Here is a 24,291-nt window from a genome sequence, read left to right on the forward strand (position 1 = left end):
TAAGAGTTCAAAGGGAGATTATAGATCATGGAGGCCAACTCAGTCATTTTGTATATGAGGAAATCAAAGCCCAGGAGTGCATTTCCCAAGGTCATTCAGATAGTAAGTAGCACATAGCATGTTAAAGAAGAGAATATTAGAACAGGAAAAATCCTTAGAGATACCAAGGACCAATTCTTTGTTTGACAGATTAAAAAAAATTGAGACCCAGAACCTTGAGGGGGTGGGGGAAGAGAAGGGAGGTAGATAGGTGATGAATAGGTGGGGATGGGAAGGAGAAGAAGCAGCATGTTCAATCTTAGATAGAAAAATTAATGATTAGAACCTGAATCTCCCTATTTCCCTGGGTAGTCAAAGCAAAACATTCACTTGGAAGACGCAGGGAGGGCAAAATGTCACTCAGGTCTTCCTTGTTTCTTTTGGAGAAGTTTCCTTTGAGATTCAGAGGACTGATCTTGATTCCTCTGGTAGAAGCTACTAAATAACTTGACTAAAAACTAAGACAGATCCTTTTTCATGCTGGGGTAAGACGTCCCTGTCCACATGTCTCCTTCTTTTCACAGAGACAGTCTGCCAAATGGTTCCTGTGCAAAGAGTCCACAGACATACAAACACATGCATGGTGTGTGCACACACACCTTCAGAAATACATCTATTCATCCACACATACACAGCAAAGAAATTTGCATATAAAGTCATGAAGACTGAAACATACACTTTTTTTGAAGCATACGCTAAAGCATACTCACAGTTTATAGAGACTAATTCTTTCATGTCCACACAAATTAATTCTCAGAGAGACATACACAAAGTTCTTTTCTGAACAGACTCGAATACAGAGATGCTCTTCTTATATGGAGAGAGCTACAGGCTCATCTTCACATAAACTCGGAAGCAAAGACTATCATATAGATAAGCATTCCCATGCTTATTCTCACACAGACTCGAATAAGTACACACTGGCCAGAGTTTGGGCTGGGAATGTTACAGAAGAGGTCATAGGTCCAAGAATTACTGTGGTTTTTTAGACATAGTCCCTGATCTAACATTGGAGCCCTACTCTTTCTACAGTTAGAGAAAATGAATATCTAAGAGGGAGTCAGGAAGTAAATGGGAAGTTTTGTTTCCTTTTGTGCTAGGACATATGGTGAGGGGTGGGACATGCCATGCCTTCTTCCTATACCCACCCTCATCTCTCACATCCCTAGATGTACATGGCGCGCATTCTCATACCTGATGCACACATACGCACTACCCCACTTGACACAGTCATATATCCTGATATGCATACACATCTACATACCCATACTTACCCTTGCTGTCTACAATCATACATTATATACCACATGGTATGCACACACATGCATTTCAATTCAGATACTTTGACTCAAAATCTAGTGTTTTTTCGCAATACTCTATGCTGCCTCCCCTACATGCCTTAACATACATACACATATATATCTTGATATATGTATGTACCTCAAACCACATGTTCATGTTCATACACACATACATGTTCATGCCCTCGTGATACATAGGTACATATAAATTACATATACTCATTCTCTCGTTCCCATCTGCCATACATAATGCACATATGCACACACGCACATACACACACAAAGTTGTGAAGTAAACCAAGGCTCATTATGCCATAATCCCAGTCTGACCTCTGCTCTTTCCCACCAGATGTTTTGGAGAACCCTCACCTACCTTACAAACTCCCAATCCAGAGGGTCAGATGTTGAAGCCACTGGGAGTAACTACCACAAACACTAGGAGTTGTTGGATTTTTTTAATGGGTATTTCAAAATGATATGTGAAGACACCAACCACTGTGCTGTCTTCCCTTCCTGCAACTTGACTTCTTTTAATCTACTTTATAAATCATTCATTTTAAGGACTCCCTACTCTTAAATAGGGATCTTATAACTAGGTCAGTGAGTGGAGGCCCTGATCTTCTGGATGACACTGGTCAAGTCATTTCTCCTTTCTGGACCTTGGGTGTAAGGTTAGAGTGCTGTTCTATAAAAATCTCTAATATTCTTACCAATTCTAGATTCTATGACAAACAACAAAGACCATAATGGCACACTCCTATGATAAGCATATCAAAAGGCAGCAAGAGCCTTCCTAGAAAGGTCGACATTAGTCAGGAGGATGTGGAAAAATCAGAGACCAGATAAGATTTGGAATTCAACATTAGCCCTTTGAGCATGGGTGCATCTTCAAACTCATAATCTCTCTCTTTCTCCTCAAAGTCCTCCTGGCTCTAAAGAGCCTTGCAAAGGCTTCCTTGCAAAGATTCCTCTCAATCTCCTCTCTTCCAGCTTCAAACCATCCTCCATTCAGCCACTAAAGTGATTTTTCTAATCATATTCTCCTATTCAATAAACTCCAATGGCTCCCGATTGCCTCTAGGATGAAATACAAAATGCTCTATTTAGTATTGAAAGCTCTTCATAACCTAGCCCCTTCCTACCTTTCCAGTCTTCTTACACCTTATTCTGACACATACTCTTTGATCCAGTGACAGGGATTTCCTAGCTGTTCCATGAACAAGATACCCCTCTTAGCTCCAAGCATTTTCTCTGTCTTTCATGCCTGAAAAGCTGTTCCTTTTTCAATCTGATCACTGATATCTATAGCTTCCTTTAGGTTCCAAATAAAGTCTCACCTTCTACAGAAAGCCTTTCCTAACCCCTCTTAATTTCATTGTCTTCTCTCTGTTAATTATCTCCTATTTATCCTGTATTTGGCTCCTTGTGTGTGTGTGTGTGTGTGTGTGTGTGTGTGTGTGTGTGTGTATCTTTTCATGTTGTCTCTCTCATTAGATTTTAATCTCCTTGAGAACAAGGATTGCCTTTTGTGTCTCTCCCCCCCCCCCTTTTTTTTTTTTTTTGGTTTGTAACTAGCATTTAGCATAGTGCCTACCTAGCAGTGCTTAGTAAGTGATTACTGATCGACTCTGGATAAGTCATGTGCTTTCTCTGAGCCTCAGCTTCTTTATCTGTAAAAAGAGGAGAGTTGACTAAATGATTTCTTAAGTGCCTGCTTCCCCTAAGCTCTGAAAGTCATTTACTATGTCTGTTTTATTATTTGTGAACTGGAAAGAATAATCTATATAGTACACGGATATGCTGAAAAGGTTACTTAATGTGAAGGCAGAGAACTCAATTTTAGTTTCTAGTTTTGTGGTTCAAATCAATGTCTTTGACCTTGAATAAGTAATTTAGCTTCTCTGGGCCCCCATTTCCTCATCTGTAAAATGAAGGGGTTGGACTAGGTGACTTTTAAGGATCCTTCTAGCTATAAATATATGTTCCCATGATCCTATCAACCTCACAGAGTTGTGATAAAATCACTTTGACTATCATAAAAGGTGTTCACTATTACTATTATTATCATATCATCAACATCATCATCAGCACCATCATCTGTAAAAGGTGGCAGAAAGGATCCTTTCATTTGGAAACTAATCCTTCAATGTGGATTGGGGGAACCTTCCCCTTTCCTTAATCTGCTAAAGTGTAATCAGAAGTAGTAAACTGTTTGTTCCATAGCCGGACTAAAACGCCACCCCTCCCTCAATCTCCCAGTTTTCAAATCTTCCCAGTTTCCTCCCTCCAAATCTCACAGGATTCCAGGACTTCCTTTTGTGGGTGAAGAAGTTAATTCTCTTTCCCTGGGTTTCTCAGCTCTATAGGAAATGGTAGTCCAGCTATCTCTCCCCCATGTAAGGACTCTGCCCTTTGAGTGACCTCTCCCCTCAAAGGTCACAATTAAGGTTGAGACTCAGCCTTGCCCAAGGAACCACAGGACTGGATTTTATGATGTAGTGAAAAGAGCATGGAATTTGGAGAAAAACTGATCTGGATCCAAACCCTAATTCTGACACTCATTAGCTTCCTTAACTGGAAGTGCAGTTTTCACAAACATAAAATGAAGTTTTTTTTCAGCTATACCTGAAATCCTTTTCAACTATAATATCATAAGCTTTAGAAGTTCCTTCCCGTGACAATACTTTATGTTTTAAATTCCCTAATAGTTTTTTTTTTTTTTTTTTTTGCATTTTGTAAATCTGTTCTCTTTGGTGGGGGAGAATAAGAACAAAACAAAACAAAACAAAACAAAACAAACAAAAAAAAAGGGTATGCAAATTAACTTCTAGGTCCATAAAAATAGTTTGCCTTTCAAATACTGGCAAGAATAGAAGCAGTTCAACGGCTGAAGCTGATAGCATAATAGACTAATAGATGGGAGATAAGATTGCTGGGGGCTTAGAGAAAATTATCTTCTCTCCATCCTCAATCCTTTCTATATGGGGTTCCCTTCACCCTCCCATAACATCTATTCTCTATAGGGGTCTTTGGGGGTATGGAAAACAATAACAGCCCTGACTGCAGGTGGAAGGATTAACATCTTTTTTTTCCATCCCTTCCCTATTTTCTCCCTATTTTCTGACATTTCAGAGTTCCTGGCCATTCACTAGAGCTATGGGTTTTCAAGGGCAAGAATTTGCTGAAGGTGGAAAGAAACTGATTCCATTGGTCCCTTACCGCCAATTCCGACAGGAGGGAGCCTGGGACTCCCAAATTGCCAAGGTTTTTTCTCTCTGGCCCGTCCAAAATCCCGGACGGTCTCCGATAAGTAGTTCATACATTCGATCCTCTCTCTCAGGAGGAAAGTCAGACAAAGCCAGAGGAGGGAAGGTGTCCAGTCAAATACCAAGGGAATTCTACTGCAGACCTCTCCCCCCTTCACACACACCTCATAGGGTCTTCAAACAGAGAGGTATCATGGCTGCCCCCCCTTCCCGTAATCCCTCCCATGAAGCGAGGTGATATGCAACTCCCTCTGGGTGGCAGACTGGGGATCCCTTCCCCCAATTTAGTCGTTCTTTTTCTTTTTTGAGGTGACGCTTTTCAGGCGTCACCCTTTTTTTTTTTTTTACACCATTCTCCATCAGTTTCTCGCAGCCCCAAAACTACTGCATAAGTAAACTGTCTTGTAGCTACAAACTGAGCTGAGGACACTGCTGGGGCTACTGCAATTTGCCCCCTCCCCTCTTTCTCCCCAAGGCGCAGAAAGCGGGTGGAGACACCCTCTCTTTAAGCAGGCGGCGACATTTTCAACCCCCAGCTCAATCCGCACTCCTTTTCCTCAGTTGCCAGATTCAATGGTCGAGGCCCCTAGCTGTTTGGACGCCTCAGTTCCTACCTGAAATAGTCCATTTTGCAGAAGATTTCCTTGTTCTTAATGTAGCAGCTGTTCTGCTGCCGAAGAGATGTGCGACAGACAGAGCATTCCAGGCATCGCACGTGCCAGATCAAGTTGTTGACCTAGACATCGGAGATGGGGGACAGCGGAATAGAGAAAGAAGAAAAGAGAGGATTGGTTCTCAGCTTTGGTCTATGATGTCCCAGTCCCTCCCTGCTTCCCACGGCTGCTCACAACTCCCGAGAGAAGTGTCCCGTGCAGAATGGTGGACGATGGAAAAGCAGGCCACTCTTCACCTGTCTTCCGGGTCCAGGTTCTGGTCCCTGTTCTGTCGCCAACTTATGTGACCTTGACAAGTCAAATCCCTGCCCTTTCTATCCTCAGTTTCTGCCTTTTTCGAATTAGAGTAGTTTGATCAGATTTTTAAAAGCCCCCTTTCCGTCTCTGACACCTTATGCTTTGACATTTTGTTTTCTAAGGTTCTTTTCAGCTCTGACGTTCTCCGTTCTATTATTCTGTATTCTAAGGTCCCTTTCAGCTCGTTCACTCTGTCCTAAGGTTCCTTCCAATTCTAATATTTTATGTTTCACCCCGGACATTTTCCGACTGTGAAGGCACATACCTTGAGGAGGTAGCGGTCCAAAATCTCGAGACCACAACTGGAACAGATGTTTTTGCCTGCGGATGGCACCGAGGAGGAAGCAGAGGGAGGTGAACAGACTGAAGGGGTGCTGGGTGTGCAGGGGGAAGAGCGTCCCTCGTCCTTGTCTAGGCCCCCGGGCAGAGCATCTCCGTCCGACTGAGCCTGAGAGAAAAGAGACGAGGGGGATACGGCTGAGTTGGGATTCAAGAAGCCAGTAAGAAGTGCCCCCCTCCCCTTGAACCACATTCTCGTTTGGGTGTGGGAGGCGAAAAGGATGGGGTGGAGATAACAGGACAGTTCCCCTTAACCTCCCTCTGCCCTCCACGCTTCCCCTGGAGAAAATGAAGGCAATCTAGCGGACCCTGGCCGTCACTCACTTTGAGCAGGACGAGAGACCAAAGTCGCCCCGTTCGGTGAAGGGGATTTGTTTTTGTTACTCCATCACCCCTCCCCCGGGATAAGGGAGATGTGTCTCAACGAAATTTCTCCAGTTCATTCACCCCTGGGAGTCAGGAGTGGGGACAGGGTGGAGAAAGGGAAGAGGGAGCTACAGTTCTATGTCTGGTGGGGAACAAGGACCCGGGCGTCCTAGGGCCCAGCTTACCATGCTGGGCGGCGCGGTTCCCTCCAGGCAGCGGGAGCTGGCTTTACAGCCCGGCCCTGGCTGAGCCATCACCTTGAGGGGAAAAGACAGAGAGCGGGAGTCACACGCAGCGAGAGAGCGACGGCCAGGAGCCGGCTGCGTCCGCGCTGCGCCTTCCCGCGCCCCCTATATAAGCCGCAGCAAAACAATACCTCAGAACTTTCCAACGGGCATTTAAACCCTTCCCTACAAAAGCGGTGTCTCTTTAATGAAGCAATTTGAATTTGGATGGAATTTTTTTCTCTCCCCCCTCCCTCCCCGCACTTAACCCGTGGCTCTTGAAGTAATCGCTCCGTTCCCCTGCAATCCACAGCTCTGAAACACACAAACTACCTGCAATTAGAAATTGTCGTAAATGCCCGAGATAAGAGGTATGGAGGGTGTCAATTCCAGCTGTCAATCAGAAAATGGATCAGACCACCCAAAGAATTGCAAATTTGATTTTTTAATGGTAGTAATTAAAAATCGAATTTTTCTTCTCCTCCTGCCCCCCCTTCCTCTTGCCCCCCGTATTCTCTGGCACAAAATGCAGTAAGGGAGAGAGAGAGAGAGAAAGAGAGAAACCCAAGAGGAGGAGGAGGAGGAACAGCCCGGACTCGCACCGCGAAGCAGCCAAATGGTCCCAGATTTCAGCCGAGCGGGCGCAGGTTCAAGGTCTCTTTGGAAGTAGGGGTGGGGGCGGTAAGAAAGGGAATTTTAAAAAAAGATAAAAGGGAGAAAACAACATAGATAAAGGGGAAGGGGGAAAGCCACCCCCCACGCACTCCACCCCCTTCCCCAACTGAATCCTTCGGCAGCTTGGTATTCAAGGCTCGGAAAAGGGCAGCGGCTTTGGAATTCTGAGCGTTGCATCTCCACAACCCCTCGGCGCATTTGGGTTATTAAGCCCCTATTCAAGCAGACAATACCGAGCTCCCCCCATCATGATTCCCTGCTCGTGGTTAAATCGCTTTTTTTGAGAAATTCCTCAAACATTTGCATAATGTTTGCCTTTTTTTTTTCCGATTTCTTTTTGCGCCCCCTCTTTCCCCCTCTCCCCCCCCCCCCCGCCTACGGCCGGCTCCCTCCCGGGCTCCCCCGCCTGTCTCTCTTCCTCCCTCCCCACAACCAACCCACTCCCCCACTGGCGGATTCTCTCCCCCTTATCCCCCCTCCTCCGCCAAACCCTGGACTCTTGGCGGGCCGGGCGCTCCTCGGTCCCCCTGCATCCCTAAGACATGTTACTGAGGGGGCCCGAGTGCAAGGCGCAAACTCTCACCTGGTCGGCGGGGACCCCTTCAGAAGGGAGGCGACCGCCCGCGGGCGCTGGGGCGGCGCAGTTCTCATGCTTCCAGTACATGGGCCCCGGCGAACGGGCGGGGTAGAGCCCGGCAAGGAGCAGCGAAGGACAGGAGAGGAGAGGAGAGCCAGCCCAGCAAGCTGCAGAGCCCCGCGCCCCCGCCCCCTCACACAGACGGGATCCCCCCAACACCCCCGCCCCACCTTCAGGCTCCAATCTCCACAGGCAGACAAGTACAGTCCCAACAAACTTGGAAAGGCCCGTGCCCCCGCCCCTGCTCCTCCTTTGCTCCTCCTGCCCTTCTCTTCCTCCTCCTCCTCCTCCTCCCCGTCTTCTCCGTCTTCCTCTTCTTCCTCCTCTTCTTCTCCCTCCTCCTCTTCTTCCTCCGCCTCTTCTTTTCTGCTCTTCTCTTTCTCTCCTTTTACTCCTCCTCTTCTTAGCTTTCTCTTCTTCCTCCTCTTTTCCTTTTCCCTCCTCCTTTTCTCCTCCTCTCCTTTTCCCTTCCTTGTTTTTCTCCTTTCTTTTTCCTCTTCTTCCTCCCTCTCCTCTTCCTCTTCCTCTAATGGAAGTGGCAGTTGTGTGATTCTCCGCTGGTTTCAAGAATTCTGGCCTGACCAATCCCTGTTAAGAAGAAAACTAGACACAGATACAGAACACACATGGACATATAGATCTACACATCGACACAGATTATACTTACAGATATGCACACCCCCCACCATATACACTAACCTTTACATATACACACCCTATGCATGTCTCATATTTACATTTGTACACACAAACACATTATACACCCTACACAAATACATATCCTGCCACTATATTCACTCACCCTCATCACACACATTTGCATATACACTACATACACAAGTTCACTTTACATATGCTCATACTGCCACCATATATGGTCAACATTAAACATGTATACCTAGTGTGTGTTACACCACAGACATATCTGAAAACACACTCACATGCTCACACTCTTCCACCACACGCAAAAATAGATCCACACCAAATAGGGACTCACACCTTTCTACCATGCAACACACATAGAAGATATATATATATATCCAGTTTGATACAAACTGCACCCCCACACTCCCCACACCCCTTTATAGGTTAGCATTGACTGTGACTAAAACTAAGACGTCTTAGGCTTAAGGTCAAAGGTCTTGGAGTGCCTTCCTTTGGCCCTTTCCTGGGAAATGGTGAGCTCTAAGAATCAGAAGAAGGCTAAGGAAGATCAGACTAGCTCTCCCCACCCTACCTCCTCACAAGTCTTGGGGAATGAGGCAGAGCAAGAGGAGGTTATTGTTAGGCTTGGAGGTCCCAGGGATTCTAGAAGGAAACTTTGAGGTACAACCCACCCTACCTCCTTCTCTCCTCTGCCTACATATCTTTAGGGAAATTGCTGACGGCTGGGGGGGGGGGGGTAGGAGGGGATGGAGCTTTTATCCGTTTCTGTGTAAAATAATTCTCTGTGACTCTCCCTTGTGGAAATCAAAGCAATTACAGGTCCCAAACCTGGTGAACACAGATATAGACATACACAACCCCCTAAGGACATACACACACACACATACACACACATACACACCCACACATCCCTACATACTACCACTCTACCTATACCTTGACTCTAGGAACAGAGACAATCTTCCAACCTACAAACCTGATCTCCAACTAATCCCTTACATCCCTTAGAAGAGATCTACATGCTTACTTCTTTTTCCTAATCTATCCTTAGGGTGCATATATACATATTTATAAAGCACAATAATTGCCTCTGCTCTCCCTTGTGGACACATCTATACCTATATCTCTCCCCAAATTGGCAAACCCATAAATACATTCTTTCCAGTACACTCATATATGTATTCGTAAATATGCAAATGTGATACCCTCCAGAATCACTAATTTAAATACCTACTGTATCTACAGATAGAGCTATATAACACACTTCTATACTCTTTCTACATGAAGAAACTCTCCCATAGATGTTCATATCTATACACATAGCTCACAGATATATCCAAGCATATATACAACTTAGTGACAATCTTTAAATACTATTTACAGAAGCTGATGAAAATTTACATATGTGAGTGTATATATATATATATATGTATATATATATATACCCACACATATACATACATACCCACATGCATCCACACCTTTACTGAAAATATCTATATCTATATCTGTATCTATATCTATATCTATATCTATATCTATATCTATATCTATATCTATATCTATATCTATCTCTATACCCACAGTCATCTCTGCCTATAGAACTCTTATTCAAAGATGCAGATTTAGATATGTTAAAATATTTCTCCTCCAGGAAACATTATTTCTCTCCTCTCCTTCCAAATAAGCTCCCCCACCCCCTCCTTTTAATTCCCCATGGAATTCATGTATATATTCATTACACATTTATTACATTTTACTTTCTGTACTGTACATATTTGTATCTATGTCTTAATCGATTAGATTTTAAGTTCCCTGAGGACAGAATTTGTCCTATTTAAATTTTTCATCTCTCTCAGTGCTATATTGTTTACACTGTGCTAAGTGCCTGGCATGTTTTAGGCATTATATAAATGCTTATTGAATGACAGTTAGTACTCAATAAATGCTTTTAATTGAATATAATTTGAATACTATTCCAAACTAATTCCAGTCTATCCTGCCCTATCCCCATTTGTTTCAATTTATAATAATTCCATCTCATTTTATCATATACTACTTCATCACATCCTATTCATGTCATCTCAAGCTCTTCCATCTCATTTCTATATTTGCTGCACATCTGAAGTGTGCTCAGACCTCATCCATGTCTAGTGGAGTGCTCTAAGGTTCTATTCTTGGCCCCATTCTATTCAGCATTTGGATCAGTGACTTGAATGAAGGTGTAAATGGCATTTTTATCAAAGATGTGGATGACCAGAATTTGGCTAGGATAGCTAATAGACTAGGTGACATAAGTAGAACTGAAAAAAGATCCCAGAAATTTAGCAAGATGGGCTGAGTCTAACAAAATAAAATTTAATAGAGATTAATGTTGTTGAGAACCCAAATGTTTATTTGGGTTAAAAAACTCAGTCATAAAGATTAATGGAGACAGATTAAAATTTCACATGAAAAAAATCTGGGCATTTTCATGAATTGCAGAGGGATATGGTTGTCAAAAATTATTGTGATTTATTAATAGAAGCATAGTATTCATAATGAGGGTGGTGGTTATTCATGCTCAGACCACATCTGAAATCAATCAATCAATATTTATTAAGTACCTACTGTGTACCAGGAACTGAACCAAGTGCTGGGATCAAATGTTTAGTTCTAGGTACTTCATTAGAAAGGACAGTAGCAATCTAGAATATGTCCTGTGGTGGATAAGGAGGATGGTTGGTGGGTGAATTTGAAACCATGCTATATAAAGATTAGTTGAACAAACTGGGGATGTTAGCCTGAAGCAAAAAAAAAAAAAATTAGGGTTTAGACAATGGCTCTTTAATGATTATGTGGAGGAAAGATTTGCTAAACTAGGTTCTGAAAAATAAAACTCAGAAAAATAGTTAGTTACAGAGATACCCTGTTTAGTTTAATACGAAAAAGAAAACAGCTTTCTAGCATTGATCTTTAAATCTGGAATTAGCTACCTCAAAAGATCATGAGCTCCCTAACAGAAGCTGTTTGACCATATCAGGTGTGTTTAAAAATAAGTCATGGGGTGTACACCTAGGAAAAAGGAATGGAAGGAGAGATCCTTTCCTATGGCCATTTTCCTCCAGATAAGTAGTAGCTGTCAGCTTGTATGTGAACCTCTTTTAAGTCAATAGATGTAGATGAAGGCAAGTTCACAGGCAGAATTGAAATGCCTTATAATGGTAGTCTATGGATTCCTGAGTCTTTTGTATGGTGAATCACATAGCTTTTTCTCTAGAGAAGAAATTCCTTCCTAAGAACATGTGCACACAAACCTGTCCTCCTATTTGCTATCTTTGTTGCTCTCATTTTGAATCACATTTCATTTCCAAACTTTTATTTTCCTTTTTTAAAAGATGGGTGAACACTGGAATTATATTCGCATGTGAGATAGCATTTATAAATGCAAGGTGGTATAAAGTTTTAAACCATAATGTTCTATGTTCTAGCATCCTAGTTTTGAACATTCCCTTTTACTTCTGCTCTTTTATGTTCTGTGTATAAGTTCTAAAATCTATATGGGTTTATAATCTCCACATTCATTCATTTTTTGAAGTAGGTGGGCTAGGTAATCTACCAATTCAACAAATGAATAGTCTATTCTAACTAGAATCTGGATTCTGAATGATAAATTCCTGGCAGGAAGAAATTGTGTCTTCTTTTGTTATCTTTCACAGAATCAATCATAGGGCTATACCCATAGAAAATGTTGAACTTCTGGATGAAAAAACGCTACTAAATTACTGGGCATTTTATCCCACTGTCCTGAGCAGACTGTTCGTGCCATGTTTGTATTCCAAGGACAGGGTCTCACATATAGTAGATGCTTAATAGGTGGATGAATGAATGAATGAAAAGGCATTTAAGTCTCAGATTTGCTACTAGTGACCTTGAGCAGCTCTTCTAAACTATTTAGGTGTCAGTTTCTTCATCTGCTAAATGGGCATAATGCTTGTAGTACTTGCCTCCTGAGATTTTTGTGTAAAAAGTATTCTTGCAATCAAAATGTGATCTGGGATTACTTGTTGTTGAATCAAACTGAACTTTATCTTCTTAGGAGCCTCAATTCCAGACAAATCTCCTCTGGGACCCAGGCCCAGGCCTGTAGGCCTCAGGCAGGGGGCATCTCCTAAGATAGAGTCGGCTTTACGTTTGTGATCTCTCCCGGAGGATTTCCAAGTGAAATTTGATCCCCTTGGCATTTCAGCAGTCATTCCCCTCCTCCCTTGCCTCCCACACACTGAATTTGTACCATGGAGTTTGGAGCTTCATTAGTAACCGGATCAATCCATGGGAGAGCCCCCAGCAGTGGTTCCGCCTCTGAGTAATTCTAGGAAGGTAACATGAGCTGCAGGAGGCTGCTGAGCCATCCTCACGTTTATTACCTTTGACAGCTAAATTGGGGAGTAGAGAGGAAATCAGATGAAAGCCATTTCAGAAGAAAGACCAAATACTAAATTTAAACATCCAGGTTGGGACAAATAGGCAAACAAATCAGACAAACCCCCAGAAAGACACATACCTCAGCCTAAGACATCATCCTTACCTAATCTTTTCCCTGAGTTCCAGTTCTGTATCTGCCTACTGGACAAACTGTCTACTGGACATTTCTAATTGCATGCCTCCAATTCATTGTGTCCCCAAAAGAACTCATTATCTTCTCTCCCAAACTTTTCCTCATTGATATTCCCTATTACCTTTAAGGGCTCTACTATTCTTTTGGTCACAATCTTAGTGTCCTCTCTAACACTTCATTCTCATTCAGTTCACGTTAAGGTACTTAAGTGCTAAGCATAGAGCTAAATCTTGTTTTTGCCTTACATCTCTCATATGTATTCCCTTTTTCCATTTATATAGGCAGTACCCTAGTCTAAACCCTCATTATCTCTTGTCTGAAGGATAGCAATAACTTTGTGATTAGTCTCTCCCCCTCATATCTGTCCCCACTCCAACTCATTCTCCCTATTCAATAAACTCATGGTTCTCTATTACTTTCAGGATCAAATATTGAACTCTTTTTGCATTTAACGCTTCTTACAACCTGGATCCTTTCTGTCTTTTCAATCTTTTCTTAAGTTATTCTCAATTTCAAACTCTGTGGTCCAGGCACATAAAACTATTTGCTGTTCTCCACACATCATATTCCACCTCTTGTCTCTGGGTCTATGCCTGGGATGTCCTTCTCCTCTTCACTTCTTAGAATTCTTGGCTTTCTTCAAGACTGAACCTTAGTGACACCTGTTGCAGGAGGCCTTTCCTCATCCCAATACCTACTAGTACTTTCTCCTCTAACATTACTTTGTATCTGCCCTTGTATGTGTCCTCTCTCTCTCTCTCTCTCTCTCTCTCTCTCTCTCTCTCTCTCTCTCTCTCTCTCTCTGTCTCTCTGTGTCTCTCTCTGTCTCTCTGTGTCTCTGTTTCTCTCTCTGTGTCTCTCTGTCTTTCTGTCTCTCTCTCTGTGTCTCTCTTCTCTCTCTCTGTCTCTCTGTCTCTGTCTCTGTCTCTGTCTCTGTCTCTGTCTCTCTCTTATTTAATTAATTCATTCTCTCTTTGAGAAAGGCACCCTGGACTGGATAAGAATCAAGAAAACTGGCATCTTATTCCCACACTATAACTAACTTTGTGACCACAGGCAAGTCAATTCTGTGTCTTATTTAAAAGATGAATGATGGGCAGCTAGATGGCACAGTGTATAGAACACTGGCCTTGAAGTCATGAGGACCTGAGTTCAAATCCAGTCCCAGACACTTAATGATTCCTAGCTCTGTGATCCTGGGCAAGTCACTTAACTCCAATTGCTTCAGTAAAAATAAATAAATAAATAAAAATTAAAAAAGAATGATGAACTAAATGGTTATTAAATTTCCTCCTAATTTTAATATACTATGTTCTAAGATCCCTTCTAGCTCTAAGATTATATCTTCTAACGTTCTATGCTCTAAATGTTCTTTTTATCTCTAAAATTCTAGATTCTATTTTCTAAATCTATTTTTTTCATCCACTACAAATTTCTAATACATAATCTTAGTTAGGATCTTGCTGTACCTCAATATCTTTTCTCATTGCTCACACTGACTTTTCTGAAAATTTTCTTCTCTGTGTTTATCAAATATATTCACTCTTTCCATTTTTTAAGTTTTAAATTTTATTTTAAACTTCAGTACAAAATAAGAAAAAAAATTTCATGTACATAACAGAATATAAGAGAGAATTTAATATAAAGCATAAATGTCCTTTTCAAGAAAACCTACATAATAAATACTTCATATTGTTTTCAAAGCTTTTCTTTTCTTCCTTGTAAGTTTTCTTTTTTTCTCTGCTGTTTATTTTTCCCCTTCCTTTCCCTTCCTTCAATCCCCAAGAAGGCTATACATAAGCATACACACACACACAAATATAAACAGACATGTATATACTTATATACATTCATACACATATATGTAAGATTGTACTATATTTATTTAGGTAAATAGCATCTTCTTTCACAAGTCCAAATTTTTCCACATTTTTCTAAATCAACCAGCTCATCATTTCCTATACCATAGCAATATTCCAACCCAATCACATTCTCAGAGAGATTGTCTATGAAAGCTTTCTCCCAATTTTCTGCAATCCTTCTATTCTTGGCTGCCTAGGTTTAATTTATACAAGAAAATTTTTAATTTAAAATATTCAAAATTATCCATTTTATGCTTTAACAATGCTCTTACTTTATAATATGGTTTACGGTCTTATACTACTGAATCTGCTTCCTTTCCCTCTTTTTCCCTGGTTTCTTTGAACTTCTTAACCTTTTGTTCTTCTAAATGAACTTTGCTATTCTTTTTTCTAACTCAGTAAGATAATTTTTTAGTAACCGAGTTGGCATTATATAAATAGATTAGTCAGATAAAACTGTTGTTTTAAAATCATATTGACTTTACCTATCTTTAAACAATAAAAATTGCTTAAGTAGATTTAACTTTATATCAAAAATGTTTTATGTTTATACTTGTATAGTTTCTGTATCTGTTTTTGACAGTTATATTCTCAGCTATCTTATACTGTCTAGTTATTTTAAATGATCTAAAACAATATTGAATAACATGACTGATATATAGAATAGTTTCCCTATTTTTCTTTTTTAATTAAATCTCTTTTAGTTTTAATTTTGTTTGAAACCATGATTACTTCCCCTGCTTTTTAATAATATTTTCTGGAAGCAACATATTGTTGGATTCAAATTTTTAATCTGCTATTGGTTTCCATTTTATGGGCAAATTCATCCCATTCATATTTTAAGCTATAATTTCTTGTTGTATATTTTCCTCCTTTCTATTTTTTCCTCACTATTCTTTTTACCCTATTCCTATCCCTTGTCACTTCTCTGCTTTACTTCTTCTTGTTACTTTGCCCACCTATTCTTTAACCTAGCACTTATCCTTTCCTCATCCTCTTCTTGCCCCAACCCTATTCCCTTGCCCTCTTATTGCTTTCTGAATTTAGAAGACTTTTATACCCTTCTATATCTATCTGTCTGCCTGCCTGCTTACCTATCTATCTGTCTGTCTATCTACCTATCTGTTGTTTCCTCTTTAATCCATTCCCAATGAGCTTAAGGTTTCAGCACTATCTGCTCTCCCTCTACTAACTTCTTTTGTATCAGTTTTTCCTATTTTGCCTCATTTGTATAAGATAATTGCTCCTTTTTATCTCTCCTTACACACTTTTGTTATATTCCATTAAATCTTTATTACATATCAGCTTTAAAATATATATATATGTATATATATATATAGTTTTTAAATTTTTGTTGACGTGTTTTATTTTTACATTTCATATTGAGAATTCTCTTGTAATAAAATAAAACTAAATTTAACAAAACTAACAATACAGTGATTTCATCAAATAGTGCATGGGAAATTTCCATGTCTGTAGCTCCCCTCAATCTCTTTATTTTTAATGAACAAAAATCTATTGTCTCCCTCTTCTATCCCTAACTTCATTGAAAAAAGAAAAGAAAAACTCCTTGTAATAAATATGCATAGTTAAGCAAAACAAATTTTCTCAATGTCTATATAAAAAAATATAGAGCATCCTAAAAGTCTTAGTACAATTTTAAGCTTTAATAACTTCAAGTATGAAGACTACAAAATTAAAAATATATAATTTGAACATTTAATTATTTAAAATTTTCCTTTATTTAGCTCTGTGAATTTTCAATAGACAATTTTAACAAAACAGAGAACACTGCTAGTATGTATTTCTAGTGCTACAGTTTCTGAATGTTGTTCTCATTTTTCAATAGTATTTTATTTTTCCAAAGACATGTAAATATCCTTTTCAACATTAATTTTTGTAAAACTTTGCATCCAAATTTTTCTCCTTCCTTTTCCTCTTGCTCCCTCTCTAGGCAATTGTTTTAAAACATATTTCTATATTTGTCATGTTGTGCAAGAAAAATCAGATCCAAGGGAAAAAAACCCAAACAAACAAACACAGAAGAGAAGTGAAAATATTATGCTATGATCCACATTCAGTTTCCATAATTCTTTCTCTGGATGCAGATGGAATTTTTCATCACAAGTCTATTGGAATTGTCTTGGATCACCTAATTGCTAGAAGAACCAAGTCCATCACAGTTGATCATCACATAATCTTGTTGTTATGGTGTACAATGTTTTCTTCTGCTGCTCATTTTACTCAGGCTCAGTTCATTTAAGTCTTTTCGGGCTTTTCTGAAATCAGCTGCTCATCATTTCTTTTAGAGCAGTGATATTCCATGAACTTCATCTATCATAACTAATTCAGCTATTCCTCAACCGAAGGGTATCCATTCAATTTCCAGTTCCTTGTTACTACAAAAAGGATTACTATAAACATTTTTGCACATGTGGGACCCTTTCTTTCCTTTATGATCTCTTTGAGGTATAAGCTGAGTAGAAATACTGCTGGATCAAAGGCTATGCACATTTTGAGAGTTCTTTAGGCATAGCTCCAAATTGCTCTCCAAAATGGTTGGATCAAGGAACTGATATTATCATATATAAGAAGTAAACAATTTGACCTTACTGAATTCCTTATAATTGGTTCTTACTGCTTATATTTCTTCTGGATGTTATATGTTGAATTTTTCCCTTTGTCACGAAAACATGAAAGTCTTTCAACTTGTTAAATAGCCATTTTTTTCCCATTCAGGATTATACTTAACTGGGTAAGTTACTCTTAATCATAACTCCTGATGTTTTGCTCAAAAAAATATAGTATTTCAAAATCTATGAGCCTTTAATGTACTGGCTTTTAGGTCTTGTGTAATCTTTATTGTAGCTCCATGATATTAATTAATTTTTCTCTCTTATTGCTTCCAATATTTTCTCTCTAATCTGGGAGCTTTGAAACTTGGCTATGATATTCCTGTAAGTTTTCCTCCAGGGATCTCTTTCAGGTAATTGGTGGATTTTTTTTCCTACTTTTCCTTCTTGTTTTAGAACTTCAGGGACATTTTCCTTGATAATTTCTTGGACTATTGTATCAAGAAAAATGATAAAATATACATATTTGTATGATTATTTTTATCATAATTTTCAAGCAGTCTGATTATTCTTATATTATTTGATGCTAGATCTGTTTTACAGATCAGTTGTTTATTCTGCTTTCAGCAGAAAGCTTATTCTTTTAATTTTGTTTTATTACTTCTTTGTGTCTTAGAATGTCATTAGCTTCCCTTTATCCAATTCTAATTTTCATGGTATTTTCTTCTTTAAGTTTTTTGATTCTCTATTTCAAGTTGATTGACTTTCTTTTCAGAATTTTCTTGGATTGTTCTCTACTCTCCCCCTTTCTTCACCATTTTAATTCTTTGATCTCTCTAATCGATTTTTAAAGTTTTTAGAATTAATCTATTAGTGCTTGGGACCATTTGACATATCTAGTTGAAAAAAAGAGTAACTTTTTTTGTTGTTCCATTATTTTCCTTTGAATATGAATCCAGATCTTCTCTAGTCTCATAGCAGCTATGAGTTCTTTCTCCTTTACTTGCTTATTTTTATTTTTTGTTTGTTTGTTTATTTTATTTGAGGTAGCTATTAGTGTAATCAAGTTCTGGTTTGGTGATATAGGGGGAAATGCCCCCAGTGTCAGGTCCTTCTTACTGTTATTTTTTGAAGATTGTACCAGGGCTCAACTTTGGACTCTCCTCTTCACTCCTAAGTCATGGCTAGAGCCCCGATAACACCTATCTGGAATATGATCTTACTCTCTGCAGTCCCTCTGGTGGCTTCAAACTACAACTGTCCTCTCTTTCCTGAAACTGAAATCAGGGATTCTGCTCTCCTGCAAGTGATCACAGCCAACAGAGTCCCAGACCCTAAGCCAGTGCACTTATTAGGTGTATGTTAGCTCCTTCTCCCCCAGTCTGGTCAGCACAGCTGTGCTTGTGTTTCTCAACAATGGAAGGTTCTTCAGTCTTCTCCAACTTAGCCATCAGACTCTCACTATCCAAGAGGTGAAAGTTTGTACATCTTCTGAGCAGACTCCTTCCCAATCCCAGATGTCCCTAGGGCTTGTTGTTTGTTGATTTGGCAGAGTTGGCCTGAAGGTTTTTGCACTGAATTTCTGCCCCCGGAGGTCAGGTCTCTCTTGTGGACATTTTAAGGTTTTAGAAGAGTTACTGCTTTACCCTGATTTTTATTTCTACTGCTTTATATTTCCTCTGTGGCAATGTTCTGGGTTTTGTTTGTTTGTTTGTTTTTGTGGAGGAAATTTGGAGACCCCAAAATGTTCTGACCGACTGCCATCTTCCCAGCCACTTTTACATTCAGCAGAGATTAATCTCACTGAGAAAACTGAAGCCCTCTGACAGGAACTCCTTTGACTTTCAGCCCCTTTCTCCCCTTAATTTATGGTCAGGTGACAAGTTAAAACATATGGTTATTGTGGGTAAGGATATATTTGAAAATGAAGGCAATGTTAAAAGCAAAACATAGCAATAACAATCAGATTAAAAAAGAAAAAAAATGAGATAACCCTACTATTTATGAAAGTCTTTATTTTCACACTTAATCCTGTTTCTCTTTTTCCAGGATACCACATCCTTAATCATCATCTTTCAAGAACACTCAATTGTTATATGTCTGAAGCCAGATTTGAATTCCGGTGCTCCTGACTTCAGGGCTGGTACTTTATCCACTACACCAACTAGCTGCCTCTCACTGCTAAACTTCTTAAAAAATTTTAAACCCAGTGCTTCCATTTCATTATTGCCTACTATTCCTTCAAATCCTTATTATCAGCTTGCTATCCTAACCATCTATTGAGGCAACATTTAAAGATGATCAGTGACCTCTTATTCCACAAATCTACTGCAATCTTTTCCCCATGCCTCATTTTCTTCAATCTCTCTGCAGCCTTCCAGCCCCAATGCCCTATTGGACATTTTCTGTTCCCTCAACTTCAAAGTCATCTTACTATTTTGGTTTCCCTTCTACCTCTCTACTCTCTCTAGTCGAGCCTTTTCTGGCTCCTGGTTATTTTATAATCTCAAAATGTTAATGGTAACCAAGGGTTTGTCCATGATCCTCCTCTTCTTTTCCCTCTACACTGAAATTCTTCACTCTCAGGCTTCATGCAGGTCTTAATATCTTGTATCTAGTTCTGATCTCTTCAGAGTTCCACACTCACATTTCCAACTGCCTATAGATAATCTCTATCTTTGTGTCTGCCTTGGTCACTTAGGTATGATTCCATTCTGAGGATTTCCTGCTGAGAACAACCATATCTTAAGTGACTCAGTCACACACTCCCCCCTTCATTCCCCACACCCAATTTTCAATTCCTCTCTCTGTTTTCTTCCCTTTTAGAATGTAAGCTCCTTGATAGTAGAGACCATCTTGCTTTCTTGATTTTGTCTTATGCTTAGAACATAGTAAGATCATAATAAATGCTCTAGATATCTATCTCCATCTTTTCTTGTTTTAAAATTTAATTAAAATTTTTTTTTGTTACATTTTAAGTTCTAAACTCTTTTCCTCCTTACTCTGTCCTAGAGAAGGCCACAATTTGACAGATATCTAAATATATGTAAAAGTACACTATACATACTGTTATTCTCGGTTCTTTCTCTGGAAGTGGACAGCATTTTTCTTCATAGGTCCTTTGTAGTGATTTGAGTGTTTATAATACCCAGAATAGGTAGTTCACAGTTGTTCTTCAAACAATGTTGATGTTACTATATACAACATTCTCTTAATTCTGTTCTTTTCATTCTTCATTATTTCATGCAAGTATTTCCACGTTTTTCTAAAATCAATCAGCTCATTTATTCCAGCAGTCATATTCTATCATGATTGTATATTACAACTAAGTTCCTTCTTTCCTCCTTCCTTCCCTCCCCTCTCTCCTTCCCCTCTCTTTTTCACCCTTTTCTTTCTCTTTCTTCTTCTTACCCTTCCTCTTTCTTCTCCTCCTCCTCCCTCTCTTTCCTTCTTTCCTCCCTCCCTTCTTCATCTATGCATTTGAACACTCTAGTCTCCTCTTATTTCAACAACTTCTTCAGATCCCATGATATTTTTAATCTATTCTAGCTAGCCACAGGGATGGCTACATCTTAGGTCTTACCATTATCCACAACTGTGCTACTCACTATCTCAATTACTTGCAGTGCTAAAATGTTTCTAATCTCGTCTTCTCATTTATCCCTCTCCTTCATTCCTCTTAAATCTCTCACTGATTGCAATCTTTAGTCCCTCCATTCCTCTCATGTCTCCTATGATGGTCCTTCTTAGTCTCTTTTGCTTCATTATTCACATCCTGAATCCTAATTGTAGATATTCCTCAAGTTTCTGCATGTTCTTCTCTTCTTTTTTCCTATATCTGATCACTGGTTTATCTAATTAGTTTCCATAGGTTTAATTATCATTTCAATACAAATCCATACATCCAGTCCTATTCTCTTGAATTTCATACCTACATCACTTAATTGGTGGACCTCTCTTCATGGATGTCCCATAAGCAACTCGGTTTCAAAACAGACCTTGTCATCCTGTCTCCTGAAACCAACCTTCAATCTTCCTTATTTCTATTGAGGGTGCCACTGTCTTTTGAGTAACCTAAGTTCTCAATATCTCCAAGTCATCTCACTCTCTACTCTCCCTAAATCCAAACTCCAAACAATTGCCAAATCTTGTCAGTTCTATCTCATCTCCCACACATGTCCATTTCTCTCAACTTACTCAGTTATTACACTAGTTCAGACCCATATTGCCTCTCATCTGTAGTGTATTCCTAATTATGTTTTTCTCTTCTCTAAGTTGTTCTCACACAACTGGCAAATTATTTCTAAAATACATGCCTGACCATACCGGTTCCCTGTTCAATAATTAATAACATTTAATTAAAAATTCTTAAAACACTGAACACACATTATTTCATTTGACTTTGAGGTAGGTACTGCAAACATTATTCCCAGTTTTCAGAAGAAGAAACTAAGATGGATAGAGTTTAATTGACTTGATATGTCACACTTACAGAAACAGTATTTGAACCCAGGTCTTACTTCACTATTCAGCACCCTAATCTCTAATAATAACTAGCATTTACATGATACCTTATTAAAACATAAATATTATCTCATTTTATCTTCATGACAACCCTGACCAGTGCTAGTCCAGCCCTTTTATTGTGCCACTAGTTGTTCACTATACCACTTGAGTGGATCCCTGTCACATCTTCTCAGCTTGGCCCTTTATAATTAGATTCTTCTTTTTTAGACTTATTTATATTATTCCTCTTAACAGACTATTTATCTAGCAAAACTGGACTAGTAGTTAATTCAACAAACTTGGCATACCTCCTCTCATTTCTATTCCTTTGTTCAGGCCATGCCTTCTTGCCTGGAATGCTTTTATTTCGCAGAATTACTCACAGATTTTAGGGTGAAGGGATTTCAGTAGCCATAAATTCTAATCCATAACCCTAAAAAAATTCCCAACACATTCAACAAGTGTCCACCCAATTTTGATTACAATGAGGGAATGCCCCACTTTTCTGAAGGCAGGCCGTTTCATCTATGAATATTTCTAAATCTTCAGGCCATTTTTTCTTTAAGATTAAACCTAAATACACTTTTTTTTTTTTTTTGCTAACTTTTGCTCACAGTTCCTAATTTTATTCTCTTCAGCCAAACAAAATATGTATAATTCCTCTTTCATATGATAACTCTTCAAATATTTAGAGACAGCTATCATGTCCCCCTTAGCCTCTTCTGTAGGCTAAATATTTTCAGGATAAACAGTTCCTTAAACTGAGTCTCATTTGATATGGACTCAAGGACATTCACCAGTCTTGCTTGTCTTTTTTTGGATCTTCTCAAGCTTATCAACTCTGGCACCTAGAACCAACAAGATACTCCAGTTGTGAACTGATCAGGACAGAGTATAAGGATAGGACTTCCTTATTCTTTTAAACTCTCCAATAAATGCATTCCAAGCATAGTGCCTGGCATAGGGTAGGCATAGTATTTAACAAATGCCTGTTGAATGGTCGATTCCCATGTGTTTAATAATTGTCAAAAAAAAAAAAAAAAAAAAAGCCATGCTGACTTGTTGTGCTCACTGCTTCTTTCAGATGTTCAATAACCATGTCATTAAGAATCCATTATAGAATTTTGCCAGGAATTGAAGTCAAGTTGGACTTGGAATTTCATTGTCATTGAACTTGATGTGGGAATTTCCCTAATGATGCAGAGATGTTTCAGCTGTAAATTTTAAGTCAGCAGGGATTGAGGTTAAATGATTTACCTGTCATCACACAGCTAATATGTCAAAATCAGGACGTGAATCCAGGTTTTCCTAACTCCAAGGTCTGTCTATTAGATGTGCTTCTTTTCATCTTTTTGGATCTTAAAAATTTTTGAATTGAATTGAATGAAGGGCAGATAAATGCTTTCTTAGTATGGCTTTACTAGCCTTGGATATACCCTTCCTTTGGTTCTATTTTTGGCATTTGTGGACTAAAGACATTATTTTGGCATAAGTTCCATGGTCAATTATCATTCCATTTCCAGCAATATGGTCTATCTCTTCTTTGGTGCTTCTTCTTCCCTCAATAAAGGCTTCAAACAGAATAGCACAGCACAGCTTTCCTGACTAACCTTAAGTCTTTCAGAACCTTAGCACTCCTAAAGCCATTCTTACAGAATCAAGTCAGGCTTTTGGATTTCACCATCTACTACTGCTAAAACAAACAAAAAACAACTCAGTTGTTTGATGAATTTTCTGTATCCACTTCTGATCTCTTCAGACAATTATTTTTGCAGAGGAATCGTTTTTCTTTGTCTTCAGAATTTTTAAGTTTCCTGTCCTCCGTCATCTGACTTCTCTAGAATTTTGGTCCATGGAATCTCACCTATCAACCCATCTCTCAATCCTCTTTTCCCAAGAGTATATTACACATAGTGCTTGATTTTTTATTTTCGGCTGGAGCAATTGAGGTTAAGTGACTTGCCCAGGGTCACACAGCTAGGAAGTGTTAAGTGTATGAGGTCAAATTTGAACTCAGTTCCTCCTGACTTCAGGGCTGGTGTGTTCCATACACTGCACCAACTAGCTGCCCTTAGTGCTTGATTTTTTTGTCCTCTCTGTGTGACTGCTGTTTCCCACAAAATTTTCTTCATTTCTCCTACAGCAACTAGATGCAGAAGTTTCCCCTTGTTGATTTCAATGACTTTGGAGAGATGAAATTGTTAAGGCTAGTCAAGAAGTGACTAGGGCTACTCTGATTTGGTCAGCAGGAGAGCTATTAGATGCCTCA

At 39.2% G+C, this 24,291-nt stretch overlaps 1 protein-coding gene across 2 annotated transcripts in view; it reads right to left on the reverse strand.

The window, feature by feature from the left end:
• Positions 1-7,925, reverse strand: part of LHX6 (LIM homeobox 6) — a 37,125-nt gene extending 29,200 nt beyond the window's left edge. For both annotated transcript variants that reach the window (XM_051979577.1, XM_051979576.1), the window contains exons 1-4: positions 7,765-7,925; positions 6,468-6,539; positions 5,843-6,025; positions 5,221-5,342 (exon numbers count right to left, since the gene is read on the reverse strand). In XM_051979577.1, the coding sequence (XP_051835537.1) occupies positions 5,221-5,342; positions 5,843-6,025; positions 6,468-6,539; positions 7,765-7,845 (458 nt within the window). In that variant the 5' untranslated portion in view covers positions 7,846-7,925. The remainder of the gene's footprint in view (positions 1-5,220; positions 5,343-5,842; positions 6,026-6,467; positions 6,540-7,764) is intronic.
• Positions 7,926-24,291: the final 16,366 nt, after the last annotated feature.

Source organism: Antechinus flavipes, chromosome 2 (assembly GCF_016432865.1).
Source record: "Antechinus flavipes isolate AdamAnt ecotype Samford, QLD, Australia chromosome 2, AdamAnt_v2, whole genome shotgun sequence".
In the NCBI taxonomy this organism is placed as follows: Eukaryota; Metazoa; Chordata; class Mammalia; order Dasyuromorphia; family Dasyuridae; genus Antechinus; species Antechinus flavipes.